The 18,469-nt window shown below is 40.3% G+C and overlaps 2 protein-coding genes across 2 annotated transcripts in view; one reads left to right on the forward strand and one right to left on the reverse strand.

The window, feature by feature from the left end:
• LOC134871344 (acid-sensing ion channel 1-like) overlaps nt 1-13,370 on the reverse strand; it is a 43,708-nt gene extending 30,338 nt beyond the window's left edge. The window contains exons 1-2 of the mRNA XM_063894089.1: nt 12,355-13,370; nt 7,738-7,933 (exon numbers count right to left, since the gene is read on the reverse strand). Of these exons, the coding sequence (XP_063750159.1) occupies nt 7,738-7,933; nt 12,355-12,716 (558 nt within the window). The 5' untranslated portion in view covers nt 12,717-13,370. The remainder of the gene's footprint in view (nt 1-7,737; nt 7,934-12,354) is intronic.
• A 2,572-nt stretch (nt 13,371-15,942) lies between these two features.
• On the forward strand, nt 15,943-18,468 carry spryd4 (SPRY domain containing 4). Its single transcript, XM_063894114.1, has 2 exons — nt 15,943-16,146; nt 17,577-18,468. Exons 1-2 carry the CDS (start codon nt 16,020-16,022, stop codon nt 18,116-18,118), a joined length of 669 nt encoding a protein of 222 aa, XP_063750184.1. The 5' UTR covers nt 15,943-16,019; the 3' UTR covers nt 18,119-18,468.
• The last annotated feature ends 1 nt before the right edge of the window (nt 18,469 follows it).

The following is an 18,469-nucleotide window of genomic DNA, read 5'->3' on the forward strand; positions in this document are numbered from 1 at the left end:
ACATCTGCGAGGGCCAGTGAGACTGTAACTGAATATGCAAATCAAACTGAAAATGCTGTGGTAATCCACCGTTGAAAGTAGGCTCTCTTTTGATAACGCATTTCTTTACATACTCTTTGTTATGTCTTCTTCTTCAGCAATTGTTTAATTGAAACCCAAACATCTAACTCCTACTATTGGCTATAACGATGGTGAAAGAAAATCGAATAAATGGAATATTTTGGGGGAAACGAGTATAAAATTTCAGCTGCCTTTGGATGGAAATTGAATACTGAGTTTGGGTTTTCACATAATAACTGAAGTGACACGAGAGAATCAGGCGGATCGTTTTTGGACATGCCTTTAAAAGGTTTATGGATGATTGGTTTTATCAGCGGGGACGTAGGGGAGGTGAATGTTTATTAAAGTTGCTGTTTTGAAATACGCTCGATAAAGTTGCACCTGAGCTCTCCTGCTGCTTTTGGCAGTCTTACTGCTGACAGTCAGCTTTGGTGAATAGGATTACACTCCGTTATGAGCACTGAGTATTCGCCTGCTGATGTGGATAATGTGGTTACTCTGCCCCTAAATCAGTCTTTGGAGGTGGTCAGCACTTAATACCCCTCGTTCAGCACTGTTGGGTGAATATTCATTTAATCCTCTAAGTGTGTTCATATTATCACAATGGGAATACACTTAAGAGGCTTGTTAAGGGATTCCTGTGCACTTAGTATCTCCACATAGCCTCTCTTCATCAAGATTCCTTGTTTTTCAAAGCTCAGAGCAAGTTGAAGAGTGAAAGGGGGATGCCATGGGAGCATGGAGAACAAAGCAAAGGGCATAAGAGTGAGGGAGTGGGTTAGAGAGAGAGGAAAGAGCACGACATGAAAACATAATGAGGATTTTCATGCCCATGGGAGCTGATGTGAGGGATGTACTGCACAGTGTTTGAGACAAAGGAAGAATGCAGAAAAAAGGAAGGAGGGAGAGTGATGAAATGATGATAAACACTGTGACCGAGAGATGCCATAACTTTGCTGGCTCAGCGCATGAGGCTGCGACAGGTTCAGGATGTGGAGCACAGCTGTGCTGACCCACACGCCGCTGGGCAGTGTGGGTGGCGGCTGGGCTTCACATCTGTCGCTTCAGGCTACAAAACCCAGAGGAAATGCAAGCCTGAGTTTATTCCTGCCAAAGGAATTAAAGGCTGTTCCTCCCCCTCAGGAGGGTGGTTATTTTCCAGCTTCCAACACGGTAAGAGATGTAAGAGGAAAATGAGCTCATCATTTCAGAGACTTCAGGTTGAGCATAAAGACCATCAAGCTGTACAGAAAAAACACTACACTGTGCAGTCATGCAGCTCCAATCACAACATCACTGTGCAGAAATTAAACTGTACTTGGAAGCAAAGTGTTTTTTTTTTAATGTTTTGGTTCCATCCCTATAGGACAATATTTTACATTACTGCTGACTGTTTTTCCCAAGCAAACCATACATTTCACTAATTTGATCTTATTACAGTTTGAAAAACGACTCAATGATACTACAGGAAAGTCTTCCGCATGTTTACTCAACTTAATCTTTGTATTGCTTTATTTATTGTTCAATTAAGAACCTCTGAGAGGAAATTCTTAGGGAAATTGATCTTAGTAATGTAATTATGCACTGGATTTATAGGAATCTAGACGATGCAGAATTATTTTAAGAATTATAAATCTATTTCCTAAAGAACATTTACAGCTGCACAGCTTGCAAATAACAAAAAGTATACATGCAGTGATTCTCAAACCACTGCAATGTCTTGTCTCTGCTCCCAGGTACAGCAGGCCTCCCATTTTGACAACAAAATCTACAAATGCATGTTGCCTTTTTGAGACATGACAGCAGCGAAAGTGTGTCCCGACAACAGTCTGCTGGGAGCTCCAAACACACATGATCTATTCCCGGGGTGAAGCTGTCAAAGCCTGAGTTTGATAAACAAAAAAGGGGCAGGCATCAGACCAAGGGAAGCGCTCCTCATCTTCTACTTTAGTGCAGTTCACTGGTGAGTGGGTTTTTAAAGAAGCACAGTGAGCCGTGTACTTCGGAAATACCTCAGAGTCCAATTAGCAGCGATGATTCTCTGCAACAGTTGAGGAGCAGAAGGGGAGCGCCGGGCGACTTCCATAACTTCGTAATGACTGCCGGAGCCATTTAACCGTTCCTCAAAGTGCCTCTCTGAGTGAAGGAACACAATAACTATTCACATTAGTCTGTTTTTCGTTTCACTGTCTTATGAAATTAAATCAATCAAAAGAGTTTTATCATGGGACCAAATGGAAAAAAAACATCAACAAGTAGGGCAAAACCACTCTGCCTTTCTTGCTTTGAAGCTGAAACGGGTCTTTAACATTTTAGGGATTTTATTTCTGAGTAAGAGGACATAGCACCCTCATATCTTAGAAAGAAAATGTTCTTCATCTAACTCTCCGACCCATAGACAGCTCTGGAAAAAAGTTAAGAGACCACTTGGAATGGCTGCCATACATGTAGAGATTGAGAGTTAAGAAAAAATTTGGATAAGTCTCTTAATTTCTTCGGGTTTGTATATTCAGTATATAGCGGGGGAACCAGAGCTCCTGGTGTAAAGCCCATATAAGTAGGTCACAGGAAGCAGTTTCAGGCCTCGTTCAGCTCCTTGTGCAGGTGTTACTTCTCCACAGTCTCTAAGTTGTTCACCCTCTCCTTGACAGACATGCTTTCTTCAAATCTGTGGAGATCTTTTCCAACCTTTTGAAGCTTCATGTTTTCGTAGTGTGAATCCATACGTTTGAGTGAATCCTCTTCATGTTATTGTATTTTCTTCACCTGCTCTTTGACAGACACGTTTTCAAACCTTTTGCTGTTGTTTAGCAAACAGTGGCTACATTTAATTTGGACTTTACATTTCTGCACAGTGAATATATGCCAGAAAAATCCTAAAGGCGTGCAAGTATCTCTATCCCTAGTATCCTCAAACAAACATTATGTGAATATCAAACATTACTGCAAAAACTCCCTTTTTGGGGCCACTGCTGATCACGCTGGTATATTATTAAATACTACCTCAGCAGAGAAGGAAATATTAGCTGTGAAGATGCAAAAACTGGCACATTTGTCGTACTGTGACAGGAGATGAGAAGCTGTTGTCAACTTTCCTTTGTCGTCATTTTGAAAAGTCTCCCCTGGAGGCCTCTTACAGGTGCACAATCACTTTTTTGTTTCTTCCAAATTATATTAAACTATTCTGATCAAGCTGAATCTGTATTCCTATCACAAGTGCCTGGAAACAGTTACTTATCTTCTTTTCCCCTTTTGATCTTTTCACAAAGAACAGTCAATTGGGACATACCTCTTTCCTTATTCATCAAGCACTTTGCAATGAAACAATGAAAAGATTAACAATGCAATGCATCAAAGACGGTCTTCAAAGGAAGTGCATTTTATCTGCAGCTGTGCGGTGATGTAGATAACAAAGGGAAGTTGAGAGGAGTGAAATAAAGGCCTTAAAACTCTCCAGGGGGAACACCTCTCTGCTGCCACTGTGCCCTGGCCAGATGCAATTTCCTGAACACTCTTCAAAGAGGAGAGAAATTGCTCCATCACTGTGGAGAGATGCGGGGGAGGAGTGAGAAGGGGAGGGGGGGGCGGTTTCACAAACAGTTTTGGACTCGAGCTACATAAATTAATGACCACATAAATTATCCATCCCAGTCTAAGTAGACAAAAACACTGAAAGGTCAATAAGATGCTTGAGTGAGTGTAAGGTCACACACTCTCTAACACGCACACACACACACACACACACAACACACAACTATTTACATGCTTAATATGTGTGCATTTCATACTCCACTGCTGAAATGAATTATTGAGGCAGCACTAACCGGATGTTTGGGAGCATGTGCTCAGGACCAGAAGGCTGTTCCAATCCTATCAGGGAAAAGTCATGATGTAATGTTTGGGCTTAGGAGAAGACCACAACCAACAGCTACTGCATCATTAAAGGGACAGTTCAGGTTTTTTTTAAAGTGGGGTTGTATGAGGCACATAACCATTGTCAGTGGGGAACTGAGGGTGTTATACCCATCTACGCGCTCTTCAAAGACACTAGAATCTGGATCTGCCAAAATGAGCCGAAACGGTGTTTGATTAATCCTTTTTAAATAAACATATTACTATTCAAATGTCCTTTTTTGGTGATTATGTCCATACAGTAAGATCTAAACCAATACACAGATATGTTTTGTTGCATAGGATGCTCCTTTCAGATGTCAGTAGTGACAGACAGTTAAAGGACTCAGATGCTGTGCTGGAAGCCTTCAGATCACACACAGCTTGTACATGTCAGCTATTTCAGAAAGAGAGTCACCTTTGATCCCTTTTGCAGGTTTTTACAATTCTCAACAGGGACCTGTGGCTGAGACGTTTCAGTGCAGGCTGTTTGTGAAGAAGCTCTTGAGGATGCCTCTGTAATTGTGAGTGAACGCATCGCAGCTCATACCGCCTTCTCGTGCAGTGCTACACATACAGATGCATTCAGTTCAGCACCAAGACTAGAGGCATATATCTGAAATAACCACAATGTGAGGTGTGTCACCACGAGGCTTTTTGATCATTTTTAAAAGGGAGGGGAGATATTTTGGTTCTTTATTCTCTTATTGCACCACCGAATACCCCCAACCTTCAAGACAAACATGGGGGTGGCTATGACTCAGGGTGTTGGCTCATGGGCTCAGTTGATGGACAACATTTTGGCGGTTTCTCCTTTGGAAAGACACCTTATCCCAGAATTGCTAATCCGTATAGCCCATGTACTGTGGCTTAGTCCGCAAACGGAGGGACCAGTGTTTGAAACCGGCCTGGGACTACTTGACTCGCGTCGTCCTCTCTGTTTCCCCCTTCAAACACCCTCACTTCAACAAAGGCACTGGTTGCCCAACAAATCTTTAAATGTAAATAATAAATAACTGCTTCTGTAAGTTGTTTTGGATACAAGCAAAAGCTGAATAAGATAGAATGCAATTTAAAGTATAAAACTAACAGCAGGACGGGCCCCAAAGAAAAAGACACAAATACAAATCTGTCTACTTCAGAACACGCATTGGATATATCAATGCACACCACAGGAAGCTATACTGATATTTCAGAGCCATGTTTGGGGTCATAGATTCTAACAAACACAAACCTCCGTCAGATTATGGATCAGTAAGTGGAGTCAACCTTTCTGCCCATTCACTTTTTCTACTGTTAGAGAATGGAGGGGAAGGGTGGGCAGGTTAATAAGCAGCATGCATTTTGGGGATCTTGCTAACAGTTTTCAACAAACTTCACAATTAACTTTCCTGGTCTTTCAAAAAGCTTTAAATGAGGAAGTAGCCCACTGTAAATCACAGCTGAGCTGACAACTGCTAAAAGCTGCTGATTCTTCAGTGACAACAATGATTCAGTGTAGTAATCTCACTTTGAAGTTCACACTGTACACCTCACATGCACTAAGCAGCTCAACTTTGCAGAGCATTTTGAGGTGGAACTGTGACTCATTAAGAGCCAAACTGAAGTTGGACTTATACAAGTTAACACTAAACTGTGCCTACACATACATATGTGTTAAACCTGCATTCAAATAATTAAGAAAGTAACGTTTATTTATTTAGTATTCTAGCAGTAAGCTCTAAAAGGATTTTGAAAGAATCTCTGCACACCTGACTTTGTGACAGATGTGTTTCAGGAAGCTAAACTCATAAAAACAATGAGATTTGAGTGTATGCTCTTGAATCCACTTTTAGTTTTTGACCTTTGGAGAGATTTGAGGTTATTTGAATACAACCTAAGCTTCAATGGTATCCTTTGATTGTCATAATCTTGTTCCTGCTATTTCCCGACTCATAGAGCCATATTCTTTTTTAATATAGCCATGTGTCTGACCATGCAAAGCTCTTCAAGAGGTGTTGACAATAAATCAAAAAGACATCAGTTGTGTCTTGCAACCAGATAAATTGAAGTTTATCCACACTAACAACATTACTTCAAACTACATACAGAGACATAAAAAAAAGGCTTCCAGTATTTTTCCCTTTCACTGTGTTACTGAGAAAAATAGTGCAATTGCCCATGAGCAGAAAATATCACTTCAAAGCTACTTCACTGCAGCTGATACCGCAAGTGGAAGCGGGAAGAGCTCCTCTTTGGTGTCATTGTGTATGAATTAATGTTCGCCAGACAAAAATAAATCTCTGAGGCCAGCCTTCTCTAAGTCTGCTCTGCTGGTTGAATAAAGGTAACAACCATTTGGTGCTATAATATATTTGGGAGGATCTAAAACCAAAGGAGTCTACTGCATATAAACGTGAATCTTCTTGGGGGAACGATAAACTACCATTTAACGTAATCCAATCTATTCAGTGGGCCTGCTGTGAGGAATGATCGATGAACAGCTCCAAATTAAAAACCACGTCTGATGCCAGTGTCCATTGGCAACAGAGTCGGGGTGCGCCAGCAGCAGAAGGCTTTTATGGCCAGACATTACAGCCCCTACTTTTTGCTGCAGGGAAAACTTATGAGCATCAGTCACTCTCACATATATAATGTCAGTGATTCTTTGATCAGCTCCACTGCATGAATCCACATCTCTTTCCCACACGGGTTTAATTTCAAAGGGCATTACTGTGCGGTGCTAAACCTTGCCTTGTTTTGAAAAAGAAAATGATGAGTAAAAGATGAAAAGGTAGACTTAAACCTTGACTCAGAGCAGTGGGGATACAAATAAATAATTAAAAAGCTGAACAAATGTTTGATCATAAATTTTAACAAGGACTTGTCGGCACAGATTCAAAACATATTTTCTTACGCAGACTGATATGAACACACCCCAACGTAATCATGCTAGTACAAGAAAAAAGAAGCCTAAATCCTCAAAGTGCATTTCTGCTATTGTATTATAAATGGTCTGGGAATAAGAGACATACATGTTCAAAGACAACATGAACAGTGACCGCAGGAGTCCGGTCAGAAAAACAACATGTCTGGTGTTTGCTGTTTCTTTTGCTGTGGGGGGTTTATCATTCTTTAACCCACATAGATAATCCTATATGTAGTACATATTGTGTTTGTAGTTGCAGTCTACTAAACAAAAAGAATATTCGAACAAGGCTGGTGATAATTTATATTTTTCTGCACAATGAAAAGATCAACAATGTGTTAGTCCACCTCACAATACTTTTGGACGTGCCGTTCTGTAGCGCTCTACTCTAAGCTAATTTGTTCCTACTGAGGACATACATCTTTTACCCTAACCCTAACCCTAACCAAGCCTCAATATGCTTTCTTTTTAGAGTCAAATGGGATTTAAACCCTGCAAAATGCTAAATGTTCCATCTCCAATAGAATTTGAATATCCAAAACTTTCATACAAAGGATATTTTTATGTTAATTTGCTGTATGAATTTCGAGTGCTGCGCTAAAATACTAAAAATGAAGATTTTTCGGTCTGAAAAATGTACACAACGTCTCCACTGTCATTAAAGTTTATATTTCTTTCACAAAACTTTGTAGTAAGAACATATTCATTTGACTTTAATTGGAATAAGAGAAACAAGCTTCATCAGGCTTTGGCTACACAGTTAATAATTGTTAGCATTATGAACTCATTGTTGGTTTTTAACAGGATTTGCAGATAATCACCAGACTCATCCCTTTTAATTATGATTGGATAAAAATCTGTTTGGGATAAAAACTCACCACTTTGAAGTCCGCCGCTCTGCACACAGTGCCATGAAAGTGGCAGGCGAGCAGCATGTCGTTGATATCATGGCCGGTGCGGTCGTAGAATTCACGCATGTTGAAGGGTCGTGGCTTAAAATTATGGAAATTGGCTTTGACCTTCAGGCTCTCAAGGACACTCTCCTCCACGAGATTCACGTCCCTGATCTCATACCTGGAAAAATAGATAGAAAGAGAGGTCAAAGAAGTATTTCATACATTTCAAGTGCACATTTTATGCCCCGTAGGTTGGTATAGATTAATGAATTTCCTTGAACGGGACGTCTTCACTATGAATAATCACTGCCTGGTGATAAAGTAGACTTAATATAAAGTCCATTTCAGCCTTGAAACATTTGCCGACTTCCAGAAGGTTTATGAGTCTTTATCTGTGAACTTTTGTTCCTCTCAACCAAAGCTAAAAGTAATAGAACCCAGAATGAATCACAGGAGACAGAAAACTGACAGTTCAATTCTATAAGTGGGTTTTTCTCTGGCCTTTTTCAGGCTCTGAACTAATGGCACTAGCAGAGTGTAACACTTTATTGTACAGTACATAAAAATGTTAAGACAAGAGCTATAAGGGCCCATAAAGCTAGTCGTCCATTCACCGTCGATGCAGCAGCAGCAGTAGCGGTGGTGGTGGCGGCGGCAGCACCAGCAGCAGCAGCTTTAGGCTACACTTCAACTCCAATTTCAACTCCAGCCTCACGCAATGGACTTCGAGAAAAATGTGTTTGTTGGATTTAAAAGCAAGTCTGAATACACTATTCAAAAGGTACGGCAAGAAGAAAGATAATCTTATGTCTTTTTTAAGGGAATCGTGTTACTTTTGACTTTAAGTAAATTCCCTCACAAGAATCTCTTCTCATTATTTCTGTCACTCTTTTCAAAAACAAGTTATTCACATTTAGTTTGATCAAAATGTCAAGTACTAAATAAGTACAAGCAGCTGTAGATGTTTTAAATGCTGATTTTTGTGCATCAGCAGAAATCATTTGCATTGGCTGGCAAATATATACAGGCAACTACCTGGTGGATAGACAATGAGGATGAACCCTAGAGACTGGAGCTCTCCCAGCTTTTCTTCCATTGCCACTAGCAGGTCAAAGTCTTTTAACTTATCCAGTGGTAAACCAATAATGTATTACAACAAACTTTTGTAAAGAAATTAATGTTTCCCAGACGATGTTTTTTTATTAGTTTCATGGTGCTTTGACTTTACCTCCAGTGCCGCCATTATTGGATCGTTTGTCCTGAACTTTGGTTCAGATGCTCGTGCCCCCCTCAGGATAGGTTGTAATCACTTTGGTGATCCCGAATGTTTTCCTCTAGTGCAATAACGTCCAATTCTTTGGTTCAACCTCTGCTGTATTCTGTTTCAAAACTGCAATAATCATTACTTTGTTTGACAAAGGAAGAACTCCTCAGTTGTTTAGGTTAATAAGGTGAATTTGTTAGCAACCAGGTTCCTTTCGATTAAAAGTTAAGAGCAACAATTTCATGAATTTGGAATCATGTTTCTGATCGGCTGGTAAATGAAGTATATTGACTTTCTTCTAGCTTTAATTTTCTGGAGATTTTCCGATTCTACCAACACCGGAGGGAAATATATATCTCTTTAGCTGCTAAATGATCCACTAAGGTTACCAGCTAGTCTCTTAATGCATCTGCAGTTTGGTGCAGAACAGGTAGTGTCCAGTGAAGCAATGTCAAAAGGTTTGTTTTTGAAAATATACTTTTAATGAACATCTATTGTAATATTGAAAACACTTGGTGAGTTGATTCTGGATTACAGGGAACTGATTGTTTTGAATATAGTATATTATTAAATAAATGGAAAAGGACCGTCTCCTCGCTTCATCATATATTCATCCCTAATAATAAGCTCTCAATGGTTTTCTGTAACAGCTAAGTCTCAAATATCATTACATTATTGATATCATGGTATTCAGTTCCACTGCTGTGATTCTTCATTATGTCCAGACGTGGCCTTTTCTTTTCTTTTTACTACATTAAGGATAAAAGGCCTGTGAGCATGTGAGCGGGGAGCCAGGCAACCCACATATCACCCAGCATTATCAGTGGCACTGGAAAATTTTCTTTTCAGTTAATGGAGCTCACAAAAATCTGACCACGCTGCCTCGTATCAAAAGAGAACAGAATAGCCGTAAATGTACCCAGCCTCTACCCTCGCTGTGATCTCCCTCTGTGCTATTATTAAAAATGTCACCATTTTAATGGACTTACCAAAGAACAAATTGGGGGAGGTTTTTTCACAGAACACAGCCTCAAATGAAAATGTCTCATATGAATGAGGCCACTCTTGTGGGAATATAGTCTTTTATTGATCTGTTGTGAAACACACTATTCCTGCAACCTGTGTGTCTATGTGCAATAAAGCCATAAGAATGACATTAACTTGTATGTAAACAATAGTGTGTTGTATAAAGTTGTAGTTATACTATTACATCTGTTGCAAAACATATAAGTAACCCTTATGTTTTTCATTTTCACAAGGGCAAAGGGACATTTAACACTAAATGAAATATTTTAAGCATTAAATCAACGCTGCTAGCCTCATTTAAGTTTAGAAATTAGTCCATAGATTATTTGTGTGACATTAACATTAAGCTTACCCTCCTTTTTGCAGAGGCAGAGAAGGTTTTGGTTTGATTGAAAGAGAAATTAATTGAGGAAAGGGACTTCTCCCCTTTGTTTGTGTAATGGACCAAACCTGCCAAGAAAGCAAATCCCATAAGAACGAACCGACGGGATCGGCAAAGGCTGACACTTTGGGATGTGTATGGCTTAATTATCATGCCACAAGACATTTCCCAGACCACTGACTTTAAACATGGGAAGTGGGTGGAGAACAGTCTTAAATGGATTTCATGCCACAAGCACTTTCATTTGTAGCTGGGGGTATAACAGCTAAGTGTGCCGTTGCATTGCCTCTCCACCTTGCCAAGGGAGGCAGGATAATGAGCACTAAACCTATTTCGGCGTGTGAGAGTTGAGATGAGTACACGGAGAAGGAAACTCAGCCCTATCTATTGCTTTGGTCTCCAACTTTGAAAAGTCTTCCTTGTGAACCGCTGCCTGGAAATGGGAGTTTAGGAGATGTATTCATAAAAGAAATGAAAGAATCCAGATGGCAAATGTTGATTATAAGTCACACCAACACCACAGTAAAAAAGGCTAATTTTAGTGTTCAGTCTGGGATCTTCATTAAAGATTTAGGATAGAAGTTGGCTCATAAAAGGGCCACCAGAGAACTTGGTCAGTGTGTGCTGAGCGCTGTCCTTCATCTCTTTAACTGGCAGCTTGTCAGAGGTTTACATCATTTTAGAAGATTTGTTGAACTCTCAGATGACAGGCACTGGTCTGAATGCAACAAGAAACTGCAGCTTGATGATTGGTTTGATTGTAGCTGCCTCTGTTGACATTTAGAGCGATTCTTCAACCAACACCGGGGGAGCAACAGGTTAATTAAACAACTTTTTTAAAACCAGGTTTAGTAATAACCTCTTTCTATATCCTTCAGTTCTTTCTCCCGTCTCCTTTGCCTCTTTGACAGCCATCTGTATTATTTCAACTTTAACCAGGGAGGTCAAATCTTTGACAGCTCAGAGGATTCTACATGCATTTGGCGAGTTTTTCTGCAGCTCTGTTAAAGTTACAGACAACAGACAAAACCCTAACTGACAAAGATACCCAGAGCACCTGCCATTTCAGTTACAGTCAAAAGGAAGCATACTCTCTGCATCTTTTTCCTCCTGAGCATACAGTACATGCCAGCTCTGGCATCCAGAGCCCTCAGCTGCACCCACGATGGCTGCCATTCTCCGATTATAATGCCTCAGTTAGTTCATGACAAGTCTGCTCTCCTAGCCCTGAATGACTCAATGAGGTAAAACCTATTGGAGCTTGTTGAAAAAGTGAGACACAGCTGCCAGTGGATTAAGTATTCAGATCAGAGATGAAAGTAGAAATACAACACTGTGAAAACACTCCATTAAAGTAAATTCCCCGCATTGAAAATATTATTCAAAAGTATGTATTATGGGTAAGATGTTCTATGATCAAAATGCATACAATTGGCCACTGTGAGCTATATAATATTATTATAATATCAATGATACAGTAATCTGTAAGGAGCATTTTTATGGTTATATCTGGTCGACGTGTTGCTTATTTCAACATTTACATTTTGGTTCAACAGTTCATTCTTTACCATAATACACATTTACAGATTTTGGGTCAACTCTTAATATTATCTGTAAGTAGTTGTCAAATAAATATAAAACCTATAAATATTTCCCTGTTAAGTATTATGAATTGGAAGTATAAAGTGGCATAAAATGGAAATGCTAAACAATAGTACATGTAACTGAAGTTTGTACTACAGCACAGTATTGATTACACTTATTTACAATAAACCACTGATCTTGGCAATATTAAACTTTTTCATTTGGCCCATCTGTGGAAGCAGAAAGGTTGGCGAGTTTAGGAGGACTAAGGGAGAATGCATGATTTTAAAAAAGGCTTTGCAAATCAATTACGGTGTTAATTTTTGCAAGTGTTTTGTGTTACCTCTGATCGAGCAGGGCCAGCAGCTCCCCCGCGTGGTACAGGTCATTTCGCGTCACGCGGCTGAAGCGGAACGCGTTCAGGTTGCAGAAGGTGACCGCCGGGAACGTCATGATCGGGGTCGTGACTTCATCCAGTTTGGTGACATGTGGGTACTCTAGGTAAAAGTGGATCCGGTCCACGCACACGAACAGCAGGAAGGTCAGGGACCCCAAGAAACACACGACCCACAGGCATCGTTTGATGCAGAACCGCTCATATGTGAAAATGTGAGATATTCCATGCAGGGTCGAGCTGTTCGCAAAAACTTCTATGGGTGGAGGTTGATTTGTGTCCATTTCTTCGGTTTCTACTTTGAGATCCATTATCACTGAGCAACAAGCTCGTTCTGAGTCAGAAAGCAGCTTCAAAATGCTCGCTGTCAGGAGAAACTGTGCCGATATTCATTCACCTGTAGCATAAACTGTCATTATCCATCCGAACAGGTGTGAACGTGTAGATACACACTCTTGGACTTGGCGCAGTTTGGTCGCCATGCCTCATTCAGACAGATGGGGAAACATTGTGAGCATCCACCGCTCTTTATAAAGTCAGGAGTGAAGCATTCACAGAAGCAGGCATGCAAAAGCTTGCATAACCCAAATGTCGAAGGTCCATCACCACTGCACTATACTGAGATGTTCTGCAGGTTTCACACTGGGTTGCAGTAAAGCAAATAAAAAGGAGTGACAAAATGTTTCATCAGCCTGCGAATATGCTGTTCGAGTCCAGTGAAGCACGCGACATTACTGCACGTCAACAAGAAGAAACCCGGAGACCGAAAAGAGAAAGAAATCCTTTTGACACTTCAGCTCATTTATTAAGAGTTCCTCTGTAGCTGGGCAAGTCCTTTTTAAATCCGCTGATGTTCAGGTCAAGAATTTTTTTGTCTGCTCATGAATCAGAAAACGTCTTTGGGATCAGACGGTTGGTTATTCTGGTCGGTGGTGAGGAGTCGTGAGCCTTTTTCTCTGCTCGCGTTTGTGTCTGCCTGGCAGCGTCGGCAGTGGACAGGAGGGTATAGGAGCGGAGAGGAGGGTGGACTGACGCCCTGCTGTGACTTACTGTAGTTTCACAGCTTCACTATACACAAAACCGCAGCCCGAGTGAAAACACAGAGTGGGAGAGAAAGACAGAGAAACAGAAACAGACAGAGTATGCCATGTGGTGGACAGTACTATCATTTGTGTCCGATTTTTAGGAACGCACCACACAATATTTTTTCATGAAAGGGAGAACAATTGATTGAAGAAATTGCCACATTATAGCCAGAAGGAGGAAAAAAACACCACTAGAAAAAACACAAATAGGCTACCATATGGATCTTACCAGACAATATCAAGAGAAATAAATTGAGCAATACATTCAAAAGGATAAAACAGCAATTTAGAATTGCACTTCCATAAAGCTGGGGTCTCATGAGAGATGAATTTAAGAAGGAAGGTCAAAACTCATTAGCGGAGGCCAAGATATCTTGGTTTTAGTCCTCCTAACGGCACTCGCATCTGCTCCATTAGCCTCTTAAACTCAATGCATTTCTCCTCTAGCAATTATTTTATCCTTGCTACTCAGAAAAGTAAGCTTGCACCTGAATTTCTTTTGTTTGTTGAAAAAAATTCTACAACTGGTTCAAAGGTCATAGTGATCCTGTAGACGAGTAATACTGACTTCAAGTGCAAAAATGAGTGGAGAATTTATCCCTTTACCAAAATACACACAGAGTCACTGCTGAGACCGGTGGACTGCAGACAGATCTGGCAACTCAGAGTAAACAGACTGTGTCAACATATGCCAACAATAAGGCAGAGAGCAGCACTTCCTGCAGACAAAATAATACTCCACCAAGAATTCAACTGACTGGCAGACCATTTAAAACAATCAGTATTTACTTTGGAAAAAAATGCCATTTGAATATTTCAGAGAATGTCACAGCCCGAGTGAGAAACAACTCATGAACCTATACGGAGCACATTCCGAATTTGCCTATTCAATTTTATTGTATCAGTCTTCTGAACGGTTCTCATCATTAGCATTTAGTTATTAAACCATATCTCTTATTTGAATGTTTCATCACAATTCATCTGAATATCTTTCCAGTTCATGGTTTAATTTCCCGTCTATAAAATGGCTTAATAAAACCTATGAAATGTGTTCCATGAAATGTCTATAAAGTTAATAGAGTGGAAGCCAAGAGCCAAAGTTAACAAATGTAAATGGTTTGCATTGGTTTCGTGCAACCAACAGTCAAAAACTCAAAGATGACCCGTCACAAATTTTAAAACAAACAAGACAGATGTTCCTATTTGAGAAGTTGAATGTTTGGGTAAAAAAACAACATGTAATTGAATTGTTTTTCTTTACTCGTAGTATATCACACAAAATAGTAAAGGATAGGATTTTACCTTTTACAGAAGTGTGTAAAGGTGAGTGTCTGAACAGCTACTCTCCAAAACAAAGTCATCATCAGGCACAGCAAAGAAAAATAACATGTGCCACAGTTAGATTGGACCATGAATAAACAATGAAATTCATTCCCCAGCTGGATACTGGCAAGAAAATGGATCTGGCTGTGCAACAAGGCTGAATCAAGCGTTGTTAATAAAACAAAATGTATTTACTTCATGTCATGAAAGATGCAACAACAATCTTTATTGCATCAGCATGAAACAAAATGTATTACCTAAGAAATGAACACAATTTGAGCTGTGTTCCAATACAGCATTAACACCTGTAGATGTAACTGTAACCAAATCATTTACTCAAGTTAAGTTTATTTACTTGAAAACGTGGGGTACACTGCTGAAGAACGACAAACTGCTTTAATTATATTGCAGAGACTAAAAAATACTTGTTCAGTGCTTGCAATTCTAAACCATCTAAATAGATATCAGAGTAGCAGACAAAAAAAAAAAGTGGTTGGAGGAAGTGTTCAGTGACAGGATAAGGAATAAACTTAATATCAAACCCCGTCATAATCGATTAAAAAAGGAAACATATTTTGCACATCCCTATGAACGTCTCAGGCCCCCCAGTCTAGAAGAGATCATTACATACTCCCGGCCGTTTGCATGTCATCCTACATTTGGCAGCTCCTCTGGAATTTAGAATTAAGTTGTATGGGTATGTGCAAGGTTTAGCCTGATTCAATGGGGTTTAAGAAGATGACTAAATAAGGTGGCAATTTTGCAGATTCTGTATGCTGTCCTTGGTGCTGATGTGTCTCATTGGTCTGGGTCTGGATGTCAGAAAAATAAATAAGTAAAAATGCTCATTGACATGATAAGGAATATACTTAATTTAAATCCCTGTCATAATCTACTAAAAACATATTTTGAACATCCCTGTGAATGTTAATCTATGAGATAACATACATACTCCCAATCATGTTGCATACAGTTGTATGGGTTGGAGCAGAGTTTAGCTTTAATTCAATAGGGGTTAAGGTTGCAATTTTTCTGTTTTGACAGGCTATCTGCTGTCCTTGGTGCTGATGTGTCTCATTAGCCTGGGTCTGGATGTTCCTCTCCAGGCCTGCAGGAGGCGGAAGAGCGCCATGCTGACACATATTGATAACCACAAAGAACCAAAACATGTGAGCAGCAGCAGCAGCAGCAGCAGCAGAGAAAAACATGGCGATGCCCCTTAAAGCAGCCCGTCTCTGTCGCTTGGCAGGACGTTCTGTCACCGCTCTCTCAGCATCACACAATGTCAGCTTGCCAGAGAGGAGATGCTACGTCTCCACCTCGACGGGGAATAGTGAGTGAATGTTTTGTAAAAAATAAGCAAAATGGAGCTTCTCAGATGCAGCTCAGAGGTCAATGTCCTATCGGGTGCTGCTAATGACAGCTAATGACTCAGGTTTGTTATTGGCTTGAACCAATTTGTTAAAACCTTCTCTTGTTGCCACGACAATAAACTCGTTAAATGTGCAGTATCTATGGGAACGTAGTACACGTTAACACATCGTCCTGGCAAAACAAACAATACAACAAAAGTTGAGAAGAGTCGAAAAAAGGTTCAGAAAGTTTCATAGGATGGACCTACTTCTGTCATATACTTATACAGTGACCCTTAGCAGGCTTGTACTTTTGAATGTCAATGTTTCTTCGCTGAAACTTGAAACGAGGAAGTTGCATGTGGAAACATGGTGGTGCTACAACAGTTTTGGATACAAACATTACACTATTTGACTTAAAAACATTTGAAGGCATAAACACATTCCCCCCCAAAGTTGAACAAAGGTCACAATCCTCCAATGCGCACATACCTGTTAGCTTTTCATATGGAGCACCTTCTTGCTGTGTTTGATCAATTTCAGTGTTTTCCTGCTGCTTTCATGTTTAATACTCCTCAGAAAATATGCATTCAGTCTGAAAGTCTATTGACCAGGCAGGTACCATCTCAAGGGACACAAATAACACTGATTCTCCAAAAAGCTAACTTAGCCAATTTGTTCCTAGATAGCATGTTAGATAGTAGATAGTATGTAAACTATGAATGTATCCAGGCGCTCGGTTTTTCCAAGTTTCTCTCAAAAGGACAGCTGTTGGTTAAAGTTAATCCACGTTGTTCACGGTGAGAGCAGTTAAACGTTACTGATACGAACTTCTACGAAACTACGAGCCAAAGATGACAGCCAATCAAATTACAGAGGGGCAACAGGTAAATCACCTTGGCGCATGCGCATTGTTGTCTTCGCTCAGTCGTAGCGCGTGACATTGCTAGAGCCTCGCCAAACACCATGTTATATAATATAATAATTAAATACAACACAAGTGATGTTATTTTAAATGCCGTGCATTAATCCAAAATGATATTAATTTCCGAACTACTTAATACCACTAAAACCACACTTCTTTTGGCCACCAGCAGGTGGCTCTTTACCTCATGTTTACACACTGTGATGAGTGTTTGGTCTTCTTTTACATTTTTATCTAATATGCTGAGATTATTATTTAGCTTGCCAAAAAGTGTTGGTTTACATCATTTTATGACGGGTTTCATCTATTATAAGTACAGTACAACGATCATATCTATGTCATTAAGTGCCTTCAAGAGCCAAATTGTTAAAGCACATGCCTCATCATCTTATAGAAATTGGTACTAATGGAAACCTCAATTACTTTTCCATTGTCAACTATTGAACAAAGTCCACATGTAAAAATGTTTCCTTTTTTTCTCTCTAGATATACAGTTCAGGCTTAATGAGCTAACGGCTCACAGCAGTCTGGACCTCTTCAAGAAAGACACTGGCATCATCTATCGCATGCTGGGTCTGGACCCCAGCCGCGTGCCAGACAACCCAGAGCGTTTCCAAGACTGGGCCGTCGTGTTTGGTGATGAGAAGGTCAGCAGTGGACGACACTACTTTGAGGTGACGGTCAAAAAGTCTCAAGAGTTTCGTGTGGGTGTTGCTGAGGCACAGATGTCCAGAGAAGATTGTGTGGGAACGAACAGCTCCTCCTGGGTGTTCGGCTATGCCCAGCGCAAGTGGTTTGCTATGACCAACAATAAGGTAGTTCCTGTGACGCTAGTGGGCAAGCCAGACCGAATTGGCATCCTGCTAGACTACGAAGCTGGCGTTCTGGGGCTGGTAGACGTTAAACAACCCACAGTCATTCACACTATCAGAGCCCAGTTCAAGGCTCCACTCTGCCCTGCGTTTGGACTCTGGGACGGGGAGCTGCTCACACACTCTGGTCTGGAGGAGCCTGAAGGCCTGAAGTGAAGCACTTTGAACTGTTATGGCTGTGGGAAATCCTCAGATCATTTCATGCTTAAATGCAGATGCTGGTTAATTTTCGACGGTCAAGTTGGTCTATTACAATGACTCTTTTCAAAGCAGGTTCATACTTTGTGTATGCCATCCAGCCTCAGGCAACCATATCACAGAAGCTATTTTGTATGTACCTCATGTATTACCTCACATACTATTTGATGTGAACATAGTGTGTTTTTGAGAAAGGCAATTCTTTTTGTTGTTGTTTTTTTTACTCTGTATTACTGTCACAGTTACAAAGCTGAAGTCACCCCGAAACCCTTTTCAGTCTCATGTTCAATAAAAAAACTTAACTGAAAC

Source organism: Eleginops maclovinus, chromosome 1, assembly GCF_036324505.1.
Source record: "Eleginops maclovinus isolate JMC-PN-2008 ecotype Puerto Natales chromosome 1, JC_Emac_rtc_rv5, whole genome shotgun sequence".
In the NCBI taxonomy this organism is placed as follows: Eukaryota; Metazoa; Chordata; class Actinopteri; order Perciformes; family Eleginopidae; genus Eleginops; species Eleginops maclovinus.

Coding starts and splice junctions, on each gene's coding strand:
- spryd4 (XM_063894114.1), top strand. CDS start 16,020: ATGGCGATGCCCCTTAAAGCAGCCCGTCTCTGTCGCTTGGCAGGACGT. Junction 16,147..17,576: donor CTCCACCTCGACGGGGAATA/GTGAGTGAATGT, acceptor TTTTCTCTCTAG/ATATACAGTTCAGGCTTAAT.